The following is a 23,534-nucleotide window of genomic DNA, read 5'->3' as shown; positions in this document are numbered from 1 at the left end:
TTCTCTGTCATCTCGGTGGACACCCGAACTGCACCATACAGGAAGGGAGGAAGTGGGAGTGAAAGAAGAAAGAGAAAGAGGGGCCGTAAAGAAACTGAAAATTGTAGAGAGGGAGAAAACTTTATTGTCGGAAAAGAAGGGTTCCTGGACGCTTAGCAGAAGGGCCAGGTGGCCGTTAGCTGATAGCTGGCGGCGACCTCTTCGGCGCGCTCGATGGCTCCTGCCTGGACGGCGGGGTCCGAGCTGCGCAGCACTTCTTCCCAGGCGTCTGGTGAGGGAGCTTCTATAAGAGCTTCCGGAGGAGGATCCTCCGGGCAGTCCCATAGCATATGATCGAGGGTGGCAGTGCTACCGCAGTGTTTGCAGGTGGGGTCTATGAGATCGGGGTAGATGTGGGCGTAAATGTACGGGTTCGGGTAAGAATGGGTTTAAAGTCTTCTCCAAGCCACCTCTTGGTGTTTGGAGAGTGACTTGTGCGGGGGAGGATAGATTCTTCTAGAGAGTTTGTAGAATTGGGTAATTTCGTGGTACAAAATCACTGCCTCCATCTCGGATCCCCCTGGACGACAACCCACCGCTCGGCCGACAAAACCTCGAGCATGTTGGTGGGCTGCTTCGTTCCCTGGGTTGCCTGAATGCGCAGGAGTCCATACCAGTTCTATTTCTCGTTGCAGTGTAATATTTGTGAGTATGTTTCTAGCAGTTAGGGATATTCTACCGCGCGAGAAGTTGCGTATGGCAGTCTTGGAATCACTGAGAATGATGTCAGCGTCAGTATTTGCTATGGCCAAGGCTATGGCCGCTTCTTCTGCTTGATCCGCGTACATGACCGTGACTGAGGCCGCAGAGATGCACTCGCTTCTTCTGCTATGAATTTGGATGCGCAGATAGCGAAGGCCCCTTGGCTGAAATTATAATCGGCTGCATCGGTGTATACTGCTCCAGGATGATTGAGGTACTTTCTATGCAGAGCTCGCGCTCTGGCTCGTCGTCTGCCATCGTTGAAGCCCGGTAGCATATTTTTGGGGAGCGGTTTGATGAGTAGTTTGTCGCGCACTCCTCGTAGTAGAGGGCCCGGTCGGTTAGACATGGGTTCAGCGTTTACGCCTATTCGGTCAAGAATCTCCCTTCCCGGTGTAGTGTTGGCCAGTCTTTGGATGTGCATCGCCTTGTGTGCAGTGATGAGTTCTTCTATAGTGTTGTGTATACCCAAGGATAAAAATCTGTCCGTGGGTGTGTTTCTAGGAAGCCCTAGACCAGCTTTATATGCCTGTCTGAGTAACCTGTTTAATCTATCGATGTCCACCTTAAAGAGTTTGAGGTATGGTAGAGAGTAGGTGGTGGTGGTGGTGAAAAACGTTAATCAAAGAGAGCTTGTGGGTTAAAAAAAAAATAATAACCCTGCTGCATGGTCGGTATCCTTAGTCCGGGACACCGCATGACGAGGCCCCGTCTCGCGCCCGCTTGACCAGAGCCCTTTGGGACTCCAGTGTGGAGCAGTTGAGGAGGGCAGTCTCCCATGCCTCTCGGGTGGGGGTGGGGGAGGGGGGAAGGTGAGGATTCTGAGTACATGCCCACACCATGTGAAAGATATCGCAGATCTCTCCACAGTGCGGGCAGCGCCCATCTGTGTTCGGATCGAAGTGTTTTGCTATTGCAGGACAGAGAAGGGTTCCTGTCTGCAGGCGCCGCAGAGTTCGCTCCTCCGCCTTACTCAGCCCCTTGGCAGGTGCCGGGTAGAGACGGTGGCTGTCGCAATAATAAATTAGGATTTCGCGGAACCGCAGAAGCGGTTTATGAGCTTCTGAGCCATGAGAGCTAGGATGAGGAGCCCGGTGTGTGAGCGCTCGGGCGGCCGCATCAGCGGCCTCATTGCCTCGTAGACCCTGGTGGCCAGGAGCCCAGATCACTTTTGTGCGAGTTGGATCGGCGAGAGCGCGTCTTAGAATTTGCGAGGCCAGAGGTGATATTTCGCCTGCAAGATAATGTTCACAGGCCCAGCGAGAGTCTGTTATAACCGTTTTCGATTTTGGATCGGCGGCAGCGAGAGCTATTGCGACTTCCTCCGCTCGTGTTGAATTTGGGGCCCGAAAAGATAGCCCATCGACATTCATTCCCCGGTGGACTACGGCAGCCGTGAAGAATCCCGCGGGCGACGGCCCTGTGATGTCCACGTAATAGACGCCCTCTTTATAGCCATACTGCCTCTCAAGCGTGCGAACCCGCGCTTGTCGTCTGCCTTCATGTGAAGCCATGTCCATGTTACGCGGGAGCGGAGCAACCAAGAGCATGTGGCGCCACAGCACCGGGATGTTCTCCGTCCCCTCTGGTATGCATGTGTGTTGGATGTGTAAGCGGTTTAGCAGGCGGCGCCCAGGCACCGTCTGCGATAGCCGCGTATATTGGTTCACGAGGTGGGCCTCCCGCAACTCCTGATAGGAGTTTACCAGTCCCAACGCCTTCAGTTTGGCGTTGGAGGTAGCCACCGGAAGGTCCAGTGCTCGCTTTGTTGCCTTCCTGATGATGGCGTCAATGCGCTCGTCTTGTTGTTTGGTGGTGCGTAGGTACGGCACGGCGTAGAGGATCCGGCTGGTCACGAAGGCATAGGCGAGCCGTAGCGCGTCCCTGCCCCGCAGACCACCCCGCTTGTTGGAAACACGGCGGATCATGCGCCCTACCTGTTCACCTATGCTCTTGAGTTTCGCTATAGTAGTGTCCGGCCTAAGTTTGTTGTTGATGAACAGACCCAGGATCCGGAGCTCCGCCACTTCTCTGATGGGACCGCCCGACAGAGATATGTGTAGAGACATGTTGTCCTTGTGGTTTGTCCTGACGTGTAGAAGCTCTGATTTGGCGGGAGCACATTGGAGACCACAGTCGGCAGCATATGCTTCGACTATGGAGGCGGCCTGCTGAAGGCGGTCCTCTATCTCCCCAAGGCTCCCCTCGGTGGTCCAGATTGTAATTTCGTCTGCGTAGAGTGCGTGTTTTATGCCATCCACCTGAGCCAGTCGGCCGGGCAGGTGCATCATGGCGATGTTGAAAAGGAGCGGTGATAACACCGCCCCCTGTGGTGTACCTCGTGTACCCATAGAGTACGGGCCGTACTCCTCGTCCTCGATCCGGAGGAGTGCCTGACGCGCAGAGAGGAAGTCTCTGACATAGGCGAAGACCTTCGCCCCGCAGTTAGTGGTGTTCAAGTTCGAGAGTATGGTGCCATGTTTAACATTGTCAAACGCCCCCTTAAGATCGAGGGCGAGAATGGCCTTGTCGTTTTTTTGCATGGCTGTGGGTCGTATTATGTCCCTGTGTAGTTGGAGTAGGACATCCTGTGCAGACATGTGCGGGCGGAACCCGAACATAGTGTCTGCAAAGAGGCCCTTACCCTCCATGTATGGAGAGAGGCGATCCCGAACCATCGTCTCCATGAGCTTTCCCACACACGAGGTTAATGAGATGGGTCTCAAGTTGTCCGTAGTCACGGCTTTACCTGCTTTGGGGATGAACGTTACAAGGGATGTTTTCCATTCGAGTGGGAGCGGACACCCATCCCAGATCTGATTTATGTATTGTAGCAAATGGAGATATGCACAGTCGGAGAGGTTCGCCAACAGTTTCACTGTTATGCGATCCCGACCCGGTGCCCCACCTCGGCGCATTTTAGCCAGGGCCGCCTTATGGTCATGCAACTCAAAAGGGGCGTATAAATCCTGATTTGGCTTGCCGGAGTACGTGTACTCGGGCCCAACCGGGTCGTTTGTGCGGCAGAGATACCTGTCGCACAAAGTGTCCGCAAGTTGCGCCGTCGTACCTTGGTACCAGTGCAGAGCCCGCCGGAGCTGTTTTTGCGTCTCCCCTTTCGTTTGAGAAGGGTCGATGAGGCTGCGCAAGAGACGCCAAGTCCCCTTCGAGCTCATCTGACGCGCTGCCGAGTTGCAGCGTTCTATCCAATTGGTGTCTGTGAGCTGGGCGGCATATGCCGCAGCCTGCTCCGTAAGTTGAATCTGCTAATGACGAATGCATGTATAAGGCGACTGATGTCGGCCTCCTTCATGCCTCTCTTCTTAGCAGTGATTCTTCGAATGAGCCTGACTATCTGGTTGACCGTTGTTTCCAGACGGGTGATTGTAATGTTGCTCTTACGATTATTTTGAATGAACAGACCTAGTACTCGAATGGTTTCGACCTCCTCTATCGGGAGACCTTGAAGGTGCACCTCTATGATGTTTTCTCTCTGTTTCTTATGTCTGATTAGAAGGAGTTCAGACTTGGGTTGAGAACATTTGAGTCCTATGCTACTCGCATGCTCCTGGACTACTTGTACTGCATCCTGAAGAGTTTCTTCTATGTGAGCATCGGAGCCATTCGCCACCCATAGGGTAACGTCGTCCGCATAGAGTGTATGACGTAAGTCCTCTATGGCGTTTAGCTTGCTAGGCAGCGATATGAGTGATAGGTTGAAGAGAAAGGGTGACAGGACGGAGCCTTGCGGCGTGCCTCTATCTCCCAGTTCTATCCTATTCGATCTGATGCCCCCGATTGAGAGTTCTGCCGTTCTTCCCGATAAGAAAGAACTGACATACTTGTAGGTTCTGGCACCTACATTTATGCTCGAGAGGCCTCTTAGAATTGCTCCATGCGACACGTAGTCGAAGGCCTTTTCTAAGTCAAGTCCAAGAACGGCTTTGGTGCCGGTTTTATCCGGGGGATCTATGACGTCGTTATACAACTGGAGCATGACGTCTTGGGTTGATAGGTGGCTCCTGAAACCTACCATAGTACTGGGTAATTATCCTCAGCATAGCCTTGCAATCGGCTCAAGATCACATGCTCCATGAGTTTGGCTAAGCACGAGGTAAGGGATATGGGTCTGAGGTTGTCAATGCTGAGCTTCTTGTTGGGTTTAGGAAGGCGCGGCTCTTAATTTAGAGAAATCCAAAGGCTTTTGGTTGGGTCATTGGGGAACTAGGCCAAGCCAGATCGGTCGCATATGCTGGGACTGTAGCCCTCTTGAGTACCTAGGCGTTCCGCTGCACCAAGTTCGCAACAGTACAGCCTACTGGGGTTCACAAATTTTTGTTCGTCATCATCCACCCCAAAGAAGAGTAGATTGGAGCGTCGTATCCTATTTTCAGTGTCGTCACATCTTGACGTAATGGCTGTCAGACGTTCCGAGACACCAAGCACAACTTCAGCATCAGCATTTGGCCTGTCTTCTGCTGCGCCACTCGAGGCTATGGATGCTTCCAATGCCGCCACTTTAGCAGTGAGCAGTCGCACTTCATTTTCGGTTGCTACATGCTTTTCTTTTGCGTTTTTAATTTCCTCCAGTAATGAAGCATCTCCTTCTTCTAGCTTACGGATAACATCCAGAGCCTCGACAAATGCTTTAGCCTCAGCTTTTGACATCGGGCCAGGCTTTGACTCTACATCACCCGAGAGCATGAGCAAAATGTCAAACAGTGTGAGACAAATACCTGACAAAGATGCTAACACTCGCTTAAACAAATCATTCAACGCTGGGGGGCACGACACCGCAAAAAGAGAGTAATTGCTACTTTTAACGCAAGTCGCATTGTTCAGGTAACTAACCTGTAACATTAACCATCGTGAGTGCGTCATCCTTGTTGCGTTGTCATGCCCGAAGTGAGAGAGAGAGAGACTCTTTAATGAAATGCAGAGAATTAAGCCGGCGTTTAAAAATCGCTTGCATGCTACTCTGCATAGGAAGGAGAATTTGGGAGATAAAAACAGAAGGAGAGCAGCATGGAAGAGTAAAAGAAAAAAAAAACGAAGATAAAATGCGGCCATGAAATGGGTACTAAGGATGCAATAGCGAGTATTGATGTAACCTATGGAATGATGGAGCGCATAGTCCGACAAATGGGCTGACGAAGCTCACTGCATGAAGAGTGCATGAAGGTAACGTGCAAGTGAATTTAGAGCTTATCGAGATGTCCGATGTCTTTTAAATATTTAAAAAGAAAGTTCATTGCAAGTCTCTGTTGCCTGAAGTGGACGCTTGCTGGGTGGCTTTTATGCTGTGGCCCGGCCGCGTCGAGCTCTGGTGTAGTAGTTCCGGGTTGCCTCACCAAGAAGCAGGCTTCGTCCAAAGTTGGCGTGCGTCGCATCGTGGCAGTTAAGGTGGGCGGTAGGTAGGTAGACAGGTATTGATCCATTCCAAGCGGTCCAGAACACACCGCCCAGGTGAGAGTTGCCTGCAACATTAACCATCATGAGTGCGTCATCCTTTTTGCGTTGTCGTGCCCGAAGTGGACGCTTGATGGGTGGCTTTTATGCTGTGGCCCGGCCGCGTCGAGCTCTGGTGTAGTAGTTCCGGGTTGCCTGACCAAGAAGGAGGCTTCGTCCAAATTTGGCGTTCGTCGCATCGTGGCAGGTAAGGTGGGCGGTAGGTAGGTAGACAGGTATTGATCCATTCCAAGCGGTTCAGAACACACCGCCCAGGTGAGAGTTGCCTGTAACATTAACCATCGTGAGTGCGTCATCCTTGTTGCGTTTCCTTCGCATTCACCACCATAACTTGCATTGGCTAATCCCCCCGCGTGGGTATGTGCCATGTTTACTGAGGAGAAGAAGAAGAGTAGACTGGGTGCGTGTCATTTTATTTGAGGCCAGCCAACCAACCAATTGTGGCACTGTAGCTGGCCGGCCCTGTTTCTGTGACACTGCTTTTAGAAAGATCCTTGCTGTAAGATCAGGTGACCACGGACAGTCCCGGAAAGTGCTATACAGCTGACCTGTGTTCCAGGCGAACGCCTAGACCAAACCTCGGCTGCATTTTCCGAGGGTCTCCGGGAAAAGGATAAGAGGCACGTTTACAGGTAGGTTTTCTGTCATGACTGTCCCCGAGCAAGCCTCTTGTACTGCCAATATGACGGTGCGATTGGACCCGTATGCACCCGTGCGCCATTCTACGACGGGAACAACAACAACGCAACGCGTAGGCCACGAAGGGTAGTTGGTTCAAGCGTTTCGTAGATTGGTTTATTGGTTTATTGGGGTTTAAGGTCCCAAAGCAACACAGGCTATGAGCGACGCCATAGTGAAGGGCTCCGGAAATTTCGACCACCTGGGGTTCTTTAACGTGCACTGACATCGCACAGCACACGGGCCTCTACAATTTCGCCTTCATCGAAACTCATATCCGCCGCGGCCGCGATCGAACCCACGTCTTTCGGGTCAGCAGCCGAGCGCCGTAACCACTCAGCCACCGCGGTCGGGCGAAGAGGCGCTGATAAACGCGTTGTGGTGTGTTTACTTGCTGACGTGTGTTTGGCATCTGCTCTCGTGTTAGAGTATTAAAAAGAAATATGAATATGCTAACTATTCGTCAGAAATTGTGCGGAATGAAAAGGCGGTGTCATGGTGCTTCTTAGTACGGAAACAAGTTATGTGTATGAGTGCGTAGTGACATAGCATGTGGTGCCGTGTAACTTAGATAGTGACTAGTTGTTGGTAATGGATAATTGTGTTGGGCGATTGATAATCGGTAATGCCATCGATAATTTTCTTTGTAATCGATGGCGTGATCGGCAGTGTGCTAGTGGCTTGCCAAACGGTGGCTGGCGATTGGTGATGGATAATTCTAATACATATTTAGGATTGTTATATGAAAATTAAATGGCTTTATATTTTGTAATACTTTTTATTGCGGAAAGTCCGTAAGTGTTGATTTGCAACCGATAATTGTGAATTCGGAAAGTGTCAACCCCGCGGTCGCCGCCGGGGATGGTGGGCAGGCCAAAGTGACATGCGCGAAAAGTTTTCATCGCGCGTGAGCGCCACCAAGGACCCCACAGCGAGCGCTGGACGTAGAGTAGCCGGAAGCGCGGAGAGGAGGAGGAGGATAAACTTTAATTGCGCCAACTAAAGTAGCGGATGAGGTGGGACTATAGCCCCATCAAGTGGCCACGAGCCCGTGGCGTTCGGCGACTTCTAGGGCTCTTGTCACAACCCAGATCGGAGTGTCCGAGTCGGAACTGAGCAATGCGGCCTCCCACTGGCCTGGATTCGAGAGCTGCAAACCTCGAAGAGGGGCGTCCCTAAGGCAAGCCCAGAGTATGTGGAATGGAGTGGTATGTTGGCCACATAGCTGACAGGAAGGGGGACACTTGTGATGGAATCGGTGGTGCCTTCTCGTGCGGGTGCTTCTTCCGTGTATGTGCCTTCCCTCGGAGGTGGGGGTCAACCACGAAGAAGGCCGTACAAGACTCAAGCAGAGAAGGCGCACACCAAGGCTCGGTATACTTGAAACCAGGCGACTTCATCAGCATGAGAACGCCAAAAAAGGCGAATAATGCGTAATAGAAGCGGTGAAACCGTATGGAGGATGCCCAGACGCGAGCTAGGTAAGCCGAGAGCGAGACTCTTAAACGACAGGGTGATGCCTAAGTGAAAAAAAAAATTAGGCAGTGGCTTAGCTCTGGTTAAGCCTGGATATACAAGCGAAAAGCTTCAGTTACGCTTGGTTTGACGTCATGGCTGTCGCAGTTCGCGCACAATGCAGTGGGAGCACCACGATAACAGTGGAGGCGTTCGGCCGTCCACACACTGCCTGTACGGAGGCGGAGGAAGAGAGGGAAGTTGGTGCGGTTAAAACTGCCCGCCGGAATGCGGAGAAGAGGGCAACACGCGGCTGCAACGAAAGGTCATACGGTGGGCGAGGAAGCGACAACGAGGTGGCGTCGAACATGAGCAGTAGCGCGCGGCTGCGCCGAAAGGTCAGGCGACGGAGTCGGCGGCGGGAACGGCTGCGGCACCGGCGAGGAGCGACCACCTGCGCGGCGCGTGAGGTCACTCGGTTTCGCGCATGCGCATAACTCATCAGTTCGGCTCTCGCAAAGCACGGCTCTGACCCGCGTAGTGAATCTTTGCGTTTCAAAAAAGAAGTAGCTGCAGTTCAACTACTGCTGAACCTGGTTAGAGAGCGAAAGCTGTGGCATATCGGGCAACTAGACGCGGCCTGGCGTCTGTAACGTTCAGTGTGTTCCGGACACTGGATAGGCACCACACACACCCTGGCAGGTGGAAGTTAATGGTTGATCGCGAGTGTGCTGGCCCAATGAACGCTACGGCCTATTGCACCAGTGCCTCGTATCTGCCACAACGTTGTCAGCGCGAACGCATGGAGCCCACATCTCTCTCTCACACACACACCGCCCCACGTACCTCTGAGTGCGATTGAGGCTTCCACTTACCTAGGGGGCCAGTTGTGAGCCTTTTCCTTGCTTTCGGAGCAGCCGCGCACCATCGGTTTCGTAGCTTAAAGCGGGACTAAGGGGTCCACTGCCCCAGGGGCCAATTGTGGGCCTTTGCTTTCAAAGCTGCAGCGCTCCATCAGTTCCGTACCTTAAATCGCGACTAAGGTTTCCATATCCCAAGGGCCCAGTATGGCCTTTCTTTTTCTTTCGAAGCTCAAGGTCATTTGGAGGTCATTTCAAGAGAATCAAACAAGCCGCGTGCTATACCGCATGCTGAGAGAATTCCATCCAACAGGCCCCTTTCAAAGCACGACGCAAAAATGCAGCACAGTACATGCAGCGAGTTCTACGACGATGAGTGAGGCAGACGTAGTAATGCCAAGGAGTAATGCCACTTAAAACGTGCCTTACCCCAAAAGCGGTGACCACGTTTTCTTTTGAAAAAAAAAAATTGGGCTGGTTGATGCTTCCTTGAACGGAGTTTCGAAGTTCTAAGTAAGTTTCCGCGAAGAAATAAAAATTGTTTACAGTTAAAAGTTTTTTTAATCTAGTGTGAAACAGGGCAAAATGCCAAATTTAATTTTTCAGTAATTCACTCCATTGTTCTTCCTTGTGACTTCATTGATTAAATCATGCAAGAATTCCCGCTTTCACTTAGTTCATTAAAAACTGAAGAAATATGGCGTTTTAAGAATTTTGGTGCGTAAGCGTCGTTACCTTTTCAGCTATAGTAGTTTTTTACCGCTTTAACCTGTTGCTCTAGCGTATAGTAAAAGCAATTCAAAATTTCTGCCAGGAGTACTTCTCATGAAAAATTCTTCCAAAGTTCAGAAAAGTGACTTTTTTCTGATATTTCTCCCTAAATTAAGACGCATGTCTCTGTAGATAAAAGTACGAGAGATAGTTCATCCAGTTTTAAGGGCCTATCTGGTAGGTTTTTCGAATTATTTCCGCGTTTTCAGAATTATTGAGATGTCATCGCAAACACTTCTCGCAGGTGAAATGGCAAGCAGTGAAAACACCGCGGAGGACGCATCGTCCTCTGCTTCCGCATCGCCACTGGAATTAGTTGCAGTTCCTTTAGGAAGGATACAGGGCCCGATGGACTTTACCCTGAAGAACCTAGGCACCCCACTTTGACCTCCACGGCTACCACGAATCGAGCATGCCACATTAGTCGCCACCTGTCGACGTGGAACAAGGTGCTCTTGGAGGCCCAGATGGAACTACGTGAAATACAGCGACAACCGGCAGAGTTAACCTTAAAGAGCCGACACTTCACATGCGTTAAGGACAACGAGCAGGGGACGGTAGACACGGTGGCCTCGCTTCTGCATTTCTTATTCAAGGACTATCATTGCATAACAAACCTGGACATTAAGATCGGCAGCCTGAACTCCTACGACGACATCCTGTGCGACGCGCTCAGTGGCAACGAGCACATCAAGAGTCTTCGATTTTCCTTCAAGAGGGGCTTTGCATCGTATAACTTTTTCTCTGTAATCCCGTCTTTGAAAAAACTAGAAAATATTGAGTGCACGCCCGAAGACGGACACGAAGAGCGGCTTCTGGAAGCACTGTCTTCCCTTTTGCGCACGACAAAGACGCTCCGGTCTTTCTGCATTCCCAATATCCGTTTTTCACACACGGATTCAACAGGGCTGTTAAAGTCGATTACTGTATGTCCTTCCTTAACAAACCTTTCTATACACTGGACGGTCTTACTTTGGGCTTCTCGGGAATGCTGCAACCAATTTAGTCATTATGTCAGGAACAGCAGCACGCTGACATCCCTAAAGGTTTCAGGGGGCTGTCGTAGTGTTGATTGTTCCAAAGTCATCTTGCGAGGGTTATACGGAAACAAAAGCATCCGTGAATTTGAAATGGAAGAAATGGAAGCCGATAGAGAAGCAAGCGAACTCGTTGCGAGCATTTTAGCCGAGAACAGTACCCTCCGTTCCTTTTCTCCTTGCTGGAGTTTCTTCACCCCCTCACCGGAAGTTGATTGCACTGACTGGATTCGAGCTCTAATAGAGAACGAAACATTAGAACGATTGTCTCTCAGCTACAACATTTGGAGCCTTGAGCAGTGGAGGCACGTCTTCAGCGTCCTTTCAAAAAAGCGCTGCCTAAAAAACGTCACCATTATGTGGCTTGGAGTACACAGTGCCCTTCACGACCTCTGCAAGGCCCTGCAGGAGACTGGAGCCGAAGAGAAGATCACCTTCATACCACCTTTCCATCCATTCATAGGTGGAGACAACTTAAGCCTGGTCCAGTGCAGGAGCTTCCGGGACATTCTGTATTGCGGCTCTTCTCCGGAAATCGTTGTTTCTCAGCTTCAGATGTTGGTGCGCCAGCTCTCGGTGTTGAATCACGTGACATCGCTCGTTCTTCTCACCTCAAATGAGTGCAATACGGATTTGTCCTCTGCCATCGCCGACTACATTGGGAAAACGACGACGCTGAGGAAACTGCACATCAAATTTCTCGACAGTCTTAGCTGGAAGGCCACATTCGAGTCACTGTCCCGAAACCAAAGCATCACAGAACTGGAAATTGAGGCGGAGTTCATGCAGACCGAAGAGTGTGAATGTCTCGGCGAAATTATCAGCTGCAGCGAGAACATCAGGAGGTTGTCCCTTTGGGTGGCAGATGTGGCGTTCCTCCAAAACATCCTAATCCATATGTCGAGAGGCATTGAGAACAACTACGCTTTGGTCAGTACTGAGTTCCCCGCGTGCGCCGTCCCCGAAGCGTTCGCTGTCATGGACACGGCGAGGCGGAACTCCAGCCTGGTTGCACGTGCTTCTAACTTCCGGAAAGGAGCCCCATTCGACAGGTGCGTATGAGTGATGCAAACAGCTGCAATGGTTATACGAAGGGAAGCCAGAGAGTACAGTTCGGGACAAAAGTCTCTGGACCACGTGTTCCTCAAACGAAGCCATTAGCACCGCTATTAGCCTCGGCTGGAGACCACATTTGTGGAGGTGAAAGTAATTATTCTGTTCCGTCATCTCCAGCAGTTTGGTTTCCAGCCGCCGTCTAATAGCAGAGCTATGGGCTTCGTCTGAGGAACACGTGGTCCAAAGACTTTTGTTCCCGACTGTACATTGCCTGCAATTCTGGATAAAAGCATTTATGAGCGGGAGACTGATTATGAACGCAATTGTTCTCATATAATCTTTCACTATAACAATCAATATATCCGCCGATCACCCGACGGCAGTCTTGTATTTTTTTTTCCTATTAACGTTTTCAAGCGAAGAGCTTCAGTAGGCTAGTCAACACCGCGCTTCGCGTGAGACGGAGGCCAGATTTGCCGCTTCTGCGCATGCTCGAAGCCGAACGGCGTCACGCACGGCGCAGGTAGCCGCCGCCGCTGACTCCGTCGCCTGACGATTCGCCGCAGCCGCGCGCTGCTGCGCATGTGGGCCACCGCTTCTCCTTCTCGCCACCGTTTGACCTTTCGCCGCAGCCGTGCTCATTTGAAAGGAGGGGTTTATAAGGCGCGCTTGCCCATAGAACAGGCGCAGACACTCGCCATGGAAGGAGAAGAAGAAGCAACAGTCGGACGATGCAGAAACACCGATCCAGAAGTGGCAGCTTGAGAGTTGGCTGAAAAGCAGCGAGAGCTTTTCGCTTCGAGATATCCAGCCTTAACCTTAGCTAAGCCACAGCCAATTTTTTTTTCATATCGTGGAAAGCTTTCAGCATTGGTTTTCTATTGCAGTCATAACTGTTCGATGCGATCGATGCATGGGAACACTGTAAAAGAAAAATTTTGCTGCATATCAGCAGAAAGGATCATTACCTTCAACAATTTGAGAACAGTGTCTCACAACTTGCGAATTTTTGAGAATTCTTGTGCGAGAACGATGGACATGCTGAAAAACGGCGTTTCAAATTATTAAATACAGATTTTTACATGAAAAATGCGTGAAAGATGCGACAGAGCCATGAGTTCTGGTGAATTCTATAGCATGACTGACATTATATACCTGATACAGTGTTACAATTGTACAATTAACTGAATTAAACTAATCAACTAAATGATTTGGTATTTTATGGACCATTATTACGTAGTGAAACTGAATGTCGGCAAGTTTGAAGTCGAGCTCAGTTTTCAAATTTTCTTGGTTGGAAATGTGCTTCGAAATATCGAACATCAAAAATACACGTTTTAAGGCTCGTTCATTTGGCTTTCACGCATTGCATATTGTTACAATTTGGTCGCTGCTCGTAGTCTTGCCGCGGAAATCACTTTAACCGTTTTTACTACATAAAATACAGCAGATTTTCTATTTGCTGCATCTGAAATGTGAGCGAACACAATTTAAAAAATAGTTAATGCTTTGAAGCCCACTCAATGAGCTTTAAAGTCTGGATTCTTGAAGTTTGATATTTGGAACCAAAATTCATATCAAGAAAATTTTGAAACTCAGCTTACCTTCAATCGTGCCGGGCCCCAATTTCGCAGTATGATAAGCTTGGTTGATCAATTAAATTAAGTTAATTCATCGTTTAATATCGAGCGTTGTCAGGTACATAATATTTATCTGGCTGTAGGATGCAGCTGGGTGAACCACATTGTCTTAACACTTGTACCTTTTGAAGGAAAAAACTGTATTGAATAATTTGTAACACACATGCATGCACACAAATTGTTATCATTGCTGCCTTGCACGTAATTTCTAGTAATTTCCTAATTTTCTCACAGCAGGACAAAGCACATTAATACAGCACTCTCAATTCCGTCAGGATGCATTTTGTCTGCAGTGCAGTGAGCTAGCGTCATATTTGGTTGCAGGCAATGTAACCTCTCCAGTGCTCATAGACCATCGAAATAGCCAAAATTTGTTGGACAATTCAGTGCTGAGCGTAAATAGCGTTTTAGAAGTTCTAAATAACCGATATGAATAGAGAGCTTAAGTATAGCGTACGTAGACATACGCAAAAGCATAGCGTACGCTATAAAATAGCGTCAGTCGCACTGTGCATGCGCCAAACGCTATTTCAAACCGATGTCTTACGTACGTTCGCGTTACGTACGCTATTTTTCGAATTTAGCGTACGTGCTCTTGCGTACGCCAGGAAAAATAGCGTTGTCAACATGGCGGCGCCCACGTCGCCCGCTTCGAAGAGAAAATGTCATGTTATTGGGTTTTTAGGCGTATTCATTGCCCTTAAATGGAACGTGTGATAATCGCTTTGCTTCCTCTCGCCAACAGCAGAACGAATGAGTGATAAACTTGCCCTATTGTGGATTCTGTGTAACGATTCCGCCGTTCCTAACACTAACAAAACACCGCCGACTGTGGATTGGCTTGATTTGGATTTTTATGCCAAGGTAGTCATAGCTTGCCAAAAGTAGCCGTTTCGACTGTAGGGCAGTAGGGGTCCGAAAGAATGCTAGTATGTACCATGACGTTCTTAAAAAACCTTGCTCGGTTCGGTTACCTAAAAAAAAAAGTAAAAAAAAGCTAGGCCCTGCCTCGACTGCGCAGTGCGCGACTCATCGGGGTCGCCATGCAACCGGCTATCTACGTGATACGACTTGGATCAGCTTGGCCAATGCCTTGGCTAAGCGTGAAAAATACCACACAAAATGTTTTTACATTATAACACCAGATGGCGCCACTGCGGCCTTAGCTATCGTTGCGTTCGGGTTGTTGTCATAGTTGTTGTACGGTAAACTAAAAGTGCTCCTGCGGCTTCCACAGTACCCTCCCGCTAAATGCTTGCGTATAGCGTACGTAAGCGCTCATACGCTATACTAAAACTCTCTAATATTACTTAACGTAGGCTACATGCCTTTCAATAATTAAGGAGCCAAACAGTATTAGCTAAAAATTCAGCTATTCTTTATTGCTTATCTAGCCTGCTAGTTAGCATGTCTTAGCTGTATTATGGTGAAGTACATTGTCGACAATGCTTTGCCGTAAAGAGCGCTCTTTAAACTCAAAAAGCCTGGTCTCGGAAGTCCCAAATGAAACACTCTCTATGTACACAAAATGATATCGTTACGGCCATGTACTTGATTTGTAATAATTTACTCTTATCGGTTTTAAGCAGGACACAGCACTTTAATGCAGCACTTTCACTTCACAGTAGAAGAATGCATTTCTATTGTGCACAGTGAAGTGTGCTGGCGCCATATTTGTTTAACGCCGAATACTACAAATTTTAGGAGACCACCATGCTGGCGCAGCCGTGGCCTAGGTGCGAATAGGCCATTCTTTTATTGCAGTTCATTTCAACCAAATTTCGGGGATTACCAGCCGCAGCAGAATAAATTCAAAATTGAAAAATTTCGACCACAGCAATCAATCGTCCACATCCGGTCGACAGTAAACTATGCACCAGCTCCTGGAACAACGAAGACAGGGCATGACGTAGGCGTTCTGACAGTGCTTCCAATAACGCGCCTAGGTACTATCGTGGTCGAAGGTAACAGACCCCAACTCCGAGTTCCGACCCGTGCCACTTTGCGTGGGGGCTCCACTTGATAAGGCACTTCTGGTTTCGAGAAGGACCGACCACTCTGGTCTCGACACCAGATGTGCTTTGTCAGGGGGCGCCGCCACGCAGAGTGGCTCGGCTCGAAACTTGGAGAATAGGTCTATTACTTTTGCCCGCGATAGTACTTCAACCTCCTGCCTGAAGACAAACTCGGCACATATTCGAGGGAGAGAGAGAGAGACTTTAATGGATAATGGAGAGGTCTGCCTGGTTATGGGCCTGGCATGCTACTCCAGATGAGGATGAAAGAAGAGGGTGAAAGAGAGAGAGAAAGAGAAAAAAAGTGACATCAAACATACTCAACACTCACGCACTCTAATACACACAATGATTATCAAAGTATGTCCACTAAAACCGTGTCCCTTAGATGACTATCAAAGTATGTCCACTAAACCCGTGTCCCTTAGAAAAACTAAGAAAGCTTTTGTCCCTCGCTTAGCTGAAGTCGCATCAGTCCAGGGTCCAAGGCCATGTCCCAGGTGCACGGGGTCGTCCTGCCGAAATCCTAAAGCACCTAACAGTGTCTTGCGATGAGTATTAAAGATTTGCCAGTGGCATGTCAAGTGTTGAATATCTTCGCGCACACCACATGTCGGGCACAGAGGGCTACTTGATACACCAATTTTATGAAGATAGAATTTAGTAAAGGCAACGTCCAGACGAATTCGATGCATATTCGCGGTAGTACATATAGAATTATATGTAAGAGCTGCACGGTACACTGGCAAAAAGCTTGTCGGAGATATGACAGCAAGGATGACTCGTTGAGCATGGATTACGACGGACGACATAGAGGCATTGCGTTGGCTACCTGTTCACACATAGGAGCATCTGCATTGTCCTGGAGGATGGCGAACTCTCATTTAGCTAATTAACCGAGATTCAAGCAACAGGCTGACACCGCGAGTAATTAACGCACCCAATGCCCGCTGAAATCATTCGCAAAACGGATGAAAAACAGACGGCCAATCCTCAATATCACGTCTGAAAAACTGAGCAGGCTGCGCCGCTGTAAAGAAGTATCACGTGATCTTGTGGTAATGTACTACCCACCAGTTGCCTTTACGTCGCTCTATTTAGAAACGAAAATTAAGTGCTTTGACAGTTCTGAGGAAGCTTTTTTTAACTGCTTCCAGTTTATTAAAGACACCGTCCTTTCACTGCCTGAATTAACGCTACGCTCGATTAGGTTTCCATGAAAACTAGAACAGTTTTTTGCTCCGTTGCGTGAACTAAAACTTCAGAGAGAGTGAAAGGCAGCGGCCAAGGACAACAGGTGGCAATATCTTGAGGCGGATATGATAAGACCATCCGTCATCGCGCCTCAAGCCAAGTGTCTCGCCCGCAGGCTCACTGCCGCAGCTCTGGAGCGGATCAGTCGCCATCGAGCGTTGCTGGAAGAGTTCGCCGACGTGGTGTCCATGTCCGTGGAGGAAGCGGCGGCTGCGGTCAAGGCTGCTGTCAGGACCTTCGAAGACATGCACGCCTTCATGCGAATGGCCGGCGTTGTTCGTTTCAGCGTCGTGTGCCACGCTCCGCCAGACGGGTGCGCACACCTTGGAGACCTTAACGGACACTGCTGGCTCGCTTTGAGGCGCTACCTGATGCTGGAAGACGTAGTCACGGAGGCGTGCGATACTTGACGGCTGCAATGGTTGCCGTTTGTTTTTCATGCCTCGGCGTATTCTGACCCTGGGTATTTGGTAAGCACTAAACATGGCGCTGTTTCAAGTGTGAAAAAAACGAGCAGATTCCTTTGTACGCATTCGGATTCGAAGCTCGACCGGCTGCGCACTGAAGTGACTTTATACTTGCTAAAAGTTATCAAACATGCTTGCCCCTGGGGCGCGCTTCACTGGAGTGAAATACTTGAGAAATTGAGCGTTTGATTCTTAGCAGCACAGATAATCGGCCCAGTGTTGGCCACGTATTGGCAACCGCCGGTCTAATAAAGGACCGCAAGGAGTCCATCCATTTCCATCACTGGGCCGATTACGTGGGCTGCTGGTGACCTGACTTCGAGTGAAACGAAACGTGCTGCTGGCGGAGCTTTTTGTCGAACCGAACACTGCGCCATCAAAGTCAAATTACTATCGGCTTCAGTACATATTTGTCGTGTTTGCATTTTGGTTCTGCCTTTAGGTAACATACATAAATAACCGCAAACTGAGGCTCTGCTTACACTCGCAATTGCTGGTGTGTATAGCATAGTCTTGCAGAAGACATTTTCCCAACACGCTTCAAGTACGTGAGGCCTTTTTCCTAGCGAAGTTGCTATATGTGTTTGATTTCGACTCACTTATGCTGGAACCTTTTTTTCGTGGACTAATGCCAGGAAAAAAAAATAAAGCGGCGTGGGCGCCGATTGGGAACTAAAGCGGCTACAGAGAGGTTGGATTTAGGGTTCGATGCAGAACAACAAACTGCCGCTAAAGTGCTGTTCAAACCCCCCTGGCCACCTAGAAGTCGGTTCTGTATAAACACACACCTATGCTAAGCACCAATTTGAGGTCGCGTAAAATTGTTTTACGATCTCTGTTCAGAGAAAGATTCCCCATAATATCAGTTTCTAGAGAAAGGCTTCTTTCTAAGTCGATAATTTTCGGAGGGCTGGCCGCAGTGCACCTTTATTTTTTCATTGTGTAGTTTTTTCCCTGTTACACTTTTATAATGGGCACTCATTTTAGCACTTTATGAAATAAAGGAGGTGGTTATATAAGAGGCTATCATATTGAATGAAGACTAGGAGAGGTGGTCTATAGGGTAGTATATAGTATCCAGATACGTCCGGCGAAAAAAAACTGGCAGTGGTTCAACTATTGCCAGTTAGACAGCGCGAAAGCTCCACTACACTTGCCTACGCTTGGTAAGGCGCATGATACGCCTCGCAGGCGTTTCAGCCACGCTGTCATCCGTGTCATCCATGCTCTCAACCATAGCGAACTGCATCCGAGGGCGTCGTCGCCTCGTTAAGCGAACGCCAAGTCAAGTGCGTAATGACATGACCACATCTGGCGCGAGAAAGACGCAACTCTATTGCCAATGATTTGTAGATAGTGGGCGATTGTACCTCAGTGTGACCCCCGTTAAGGGGTGACCTCTAAGGCACCGTTAACACGAGCTTCCTGGGTTGCCATCTCCCGCCTAAGCCGCAGTTGGTTCAAGCTCTTTTCCAAAGGGGCTGGCAGGAGCATACGAGGTGGAAGCTTGGCGTCAGTTACCTCATTCAGAAAAAGGGTGGCGAAATCCAAACTGAACAGTTGGATTTTGACGAGCGGGGCAAACCAGATGCGTCGCTGACCTGCGTGCCTTTCTGTGGTCATGTGGAACCGGTTGTGTACTGGAGGGAGAAAAAGTTGTGTAAATCACCAGCGCATCGGTTAGACATGACTGCCACGCTAGTTTCCAGCAGCGCCTACGGTCCAGCCAGAGGACGAGGTATCCGTTTTCACTCAAAGGTATGTCATTTCCCTTGCTTCCTTTGGTGGCGCTTGAGCTAGGCGTAAACGCCGAAAGGCGCCGCTAAAGCAGCTAACTTGGTGATCAAAATTAAACTGCACAAATTTCATAGAATTATGGCTGAACGCTACGCGTAAATCATCTATGCACATTGGTTGTGCGGCTAGGACAGAAAATCAGATATCACCATCAGGCACCAAGTTGACTTTAGCCACAGCGGCTAACTGGAATGTTTATATTGGAAACATTCAGTTGCACTCATTTCTTGATGTTCCGAGACATTCGCTCCCGAAGTGTCCGCTCATTTCGCTTAATTACGCATTCAAGGCGGTGGCAGTCGACGCGTACACCTATAGTGCGACGAAGCTGTCACGTGGGTTGGTTTAGGTTTTTTGGTGTTGGTTTTCAGGAAAGAAAGTGACCCAGTAACTGTCCCACCTCGGTGCACGCCCGAACCACGCCTAAAGAGAAGACTATAGGTGGGAATGAAAGAAGAAGAAACATGTGCCTGGTTCGTTCCTTCTATTTCAGTGGAAGAATGTGAAAAGAAACCAGTTATCTTCCCCGCTGACTCTACGGTGCCCGCAGTAGAAGCGTCGGGTCAGGCTAGGAGGAGTTGCGCGCCGATCGTCATTGCCTTGCATGTACAATTAGGAGCTCCGGCGGGCTTTACACGGGTACCAAGGTACGACGGCTCAACTCGCGGACACCCTGTGCGACAGATATCTCTGCCGCATAGAGGACCCAGTTGGGCCCGAGTACGGGTACGCGGGAAAGCCGAATCCCGACATTGATGCCCCTTTTGCGTTACACGACTTTAAGGCGGCTTTAGCTAAAATGCGGCGAGGTACAGCTCCTGGTCAGGATCGCATAACAGTCAATCTGTTGGCCAACCTCCCAGATTTGGCCTACCTCCACCTGCAAGTGTACATTAACCAGATTTGGGACGGGCGTCCACTCCCTCCCGAATGGAAGACCTCCTTGGTCACTTTCATCCCTAAGACAGGCAAGCCAGTGAATACCGACAACCTGAGGCCCATCTCACTAACCTCTTGTGTGGGCAAGCTGATGGAGATGATGGTTAGGGATCGCCTCTCTCCACACACAGAGACCGAGGGCCTCTTTGCAGACACTATGTTTGGGTTCCGACCGCATATGTCTGCGCAGGACGTCCTCCTCCAGTTACACCGCTACATAATACGACCCACTGCCATGCGAAACAACGACAAGGCCATCCTTGCCTTCGATCTTAAGGGGGCCTTTGACAACGTTCGTCATAGCAGCATCTTGGCTAACTTGAGTACCACCGATTGTAGGCGCAAGGCATTCACATATGTAAGAGACTTTCTCTCGAAGCGTCAGGCCTTCCTCAAGATTGAGGATGACGAATACCGACCATACACGATGGGTACACGGGGTACATCGCAAGGGGCGGTCTTGTCGCCACTTTTTTTCAACATTGCTATGCGGCAACTTCCCCACCAATTGGCCCGCGTGGAAGGCTTTCATCACGCACTATACGCGGACGACATAACAATTTGGACTACCGAAGGGAGCCTTGGAGAAATGAATGACCGCCTTCAGGGGGCCGCCACCATAACCGATAGCTACGCTATCGGCTGTGGTCTCCAATGTACTTCCGCAAAATCGGAACTTCTGCACATCAAATCCGATCCTAAAGACAACACGAGGTTGCAAATCTTTCTGACGGGAGGTCCTATCAAAGAGGTCGGGGAGCGCCGCATACTAGGTCTGTTCATCCATAACAGGCTCAGCCCGGAATCCACTATTGCCAAACTCAAGCGTGTAGGCGAACAGATCGGACGCATGATCCATCGCGTTTCTAACAAGCGCGGTGGGTTGCGAGGCAGGGACGCGCTTCAGCTCGCCCATGCCTTCATGACCAGCAGGATCCTCTACTCCGCTCCCTACCTTCGGACTACGAAACAACAAGAAATAAGAATCGACACCATCGTTAGAAAGGCTACAAAGGGAGCACTGGGCCTCCCAGTGGCCACCTCCCATGCTAAGTTGTCGGCGTTGGGGGTGATCAACTCCTACCAGAAGTTACGGGAGGCCCACCTCGTGAACCAACATACGCGACTCTCGCAGACGTCATCAGGGCGCCGCCTGCTAGGCCGCTTGCACATCCAACACGAGTGCACTCCAGAGGAGACGTGTCGGATTCCGGACTTATGGCGTCAAAAGCTTTGGGTCCCTCCACTCCCGCGCAACATGGACATACATACACACGAAGGCAGACGAGAGGCGCGCGCTCGGGCCCTCGAACACCAACACGGATCCAAACGGGGTGTATACTACGTTGACGTGGCAGGGCCGTCGCCCAAAGGATTCTACACGGCCGCAGTAGTTCACCAGGATCAATGCGTTAACGGGCTCTCCTTTCGAGCTCGAAATTCAGCACAGGCCGAGGAAGTAGCCATTGCGCTTGCCGCCTCGGATTTGAATTCGAAGGTAATCGTGACAGATTCGCGTCGAGCCTGTCAACACTACCTGGCTGGCGAGATTTCACCTTTAGCCTACAGTATATTAAAGTGCGCAGTGAGGGAATCGGTCCCTTCGCCCAAACGCATATTTTGGACTCCGCGCCATCAGGGCGTTAGAGGTAATGAGGCTGCGGACGCGGCTGTCCGAGCGCTTACCTACCGGGCACCTCATCCAGGCTCTTCCGGCTCGGAGATTGTGCAACCGCTTCTGCGGTTCAGAGAAATTCTGGACGACTATTGCGAACGCCATCGGCTTTTCCCGGTCCCTGCTAAGGGCCTGAGTAAAGCTGATGAGCGAACTCTGAGGCGCTTGCAGACCAACACTCTGTTGTGTCCTGCAACAGTGAAACATTTCGACCCCAAAATTGATGGGCGCTGCCCTCACTGTGGGGAAGTATTTGATACCTTCCACATGGTTTGGGCCTGCCAAAAGAATCCTTCCCTTCCCCCCAATCCTTCCCCTTCCCGAGAGGCATGGGAGGCAGCCCTGCTCAACTGCTCGGGGCTGGAGTCTCAAAGGGCTCTAGTCCAAAGGGCGCGAGTAGCGGCCTCGTCCAGCGGGGTCCCGGACTAAGGACTCCACCTATTTAAAGGGCCATTTTTGGTCTGCGAACTCTCCTGTTGTTTATTAAAAAGTTTTCACCACCACCACCCCTCCCTAGGTAACAAACACGCAACACTCTGGCGCAGACTACAGACACACACTCTCCTCTCACCCCTTAACCTAGCCCACTATCATCCATCCTTTCCCACTTCCGCATGGGCCTTATGCCCAGAACCCTTCACTTCTTCTCTCCACATCCTTTCCCTCTGCCCGGCGGACCTTCCCCCGCGGGACCTAGAGAACCTCAAGACATGGGAGGACTGGGAGACCCTGCTGCGCTCGGAGGACCCGGCCGTGCAGACCATCGCCACCGGCCGTGCTGCCAGTGTTTGGACCTCAGGAACATAAACACTTGAGTGCAGTGGGGTCGTGCGGGGACCCTGGGGCGTGCCCCGAATTCCTGTGTAAATAAAGTTTTTTCTCTCTCTCTCTTTTTGAGGAAAGGAAATGGCGCACTATCTCAAACATCTCGGTGGACATCTGAACCAGGCAGAAGGAGCATAACTGCCCTCTTGGAATAGTGGACATCTCAATCCTGCTTTGAGCTACGTGGTGTTAGTGACAGATGTGCGCTTCATGCGTTGGCGTTGACAACGTTGTGCCAGAAACGCGGCGCTGAAGCCATAGGCCTTCTGCGTTCGTTTTTTACGCTCCGTTCATTTTAAGGAAAGGGACTGCATATAACTGGCTACTGGGACAGTGGACGCCTGAATAGCGCTTACGTGGGGTGATGAGAGAAAGTTATGGGCTGTATGCGTTAGCGCTGACAGTGGTGAGCGAACTTTCGCGGTCAACTAGGGCCACCTGCCAGGGTGGCAGGGTGGGTGGGGACTTAAATGTAGATAAGAAGACAAACAGGAGTCCCTTAGTACTCATGTTGCAAAGCATCCCGTTCCTCTCGATCGTAACTCCTCCCACGGCTGTGACAACCTCGCTAAATACTTGCATAGACTTCTTGTTTGAGAACCAAGCATTGGTGCTGCAAGTAGAGCATATCTTTATCTATTTTTCCTACCACGAAGCTTCCTTCATGACCGTCAAGAACTATTAGTGGAGCGTTTCCTGAGGAATGAATATGTGTGAAAAATAACAAGTTATCTGTAATTGTACACACATGTCTCGCTCGAATTGCCTCAATATATCAAAACGCTGAAACAGCTGATGTGCTGCGCACAAATTTCGCATGAGGAAGTAACGTAATTGTCGGAAGATTGTTAAAGA

At 49.9% G+C, this 23,534-nt stretch overlaps 2 protein-coding genes across 5 annotated transcripts in view; both read left to right on the top strand.

Moving 5' to 3' along the window:
• LOC149347763 (uncharacterized) overlaps positions 1–23,534 on the top strand; it is a 220,076-nt gene that overhangs the window by 70,931 nt on the left and 125,611 nt on the right. The window lies entirely within an intron of this gene.
• Positions 20,040–22,283, top strand: LOC149347768 (uncharacterized). The gene has a single exon (XM_089585676.1). It carries the CDS (start codon positions 20,040–20,042, stop codon positions 22,281–22,283), a length of 2,244 nt encoding a protein of 747 aa, XP_089441802.1.

Source organism: Amblyomma mixtum, chromosome 4 (assembly GCF_055824585.1).
Source record: "Amblyomma mixtum isolate Tamu chromosome 4, ASM5582458v1, whole genome shotgun sequence".
Taxonomy (NCBI): Eukaryota; Metazoa; Arthropoda; class Arachnida; order Ixodida; family Ixodidae; genus Amblyomma; species Amblyomma mixtum.
This window is presented reverse-complemented; position numbering and strand designations above follow the sequence as displayed.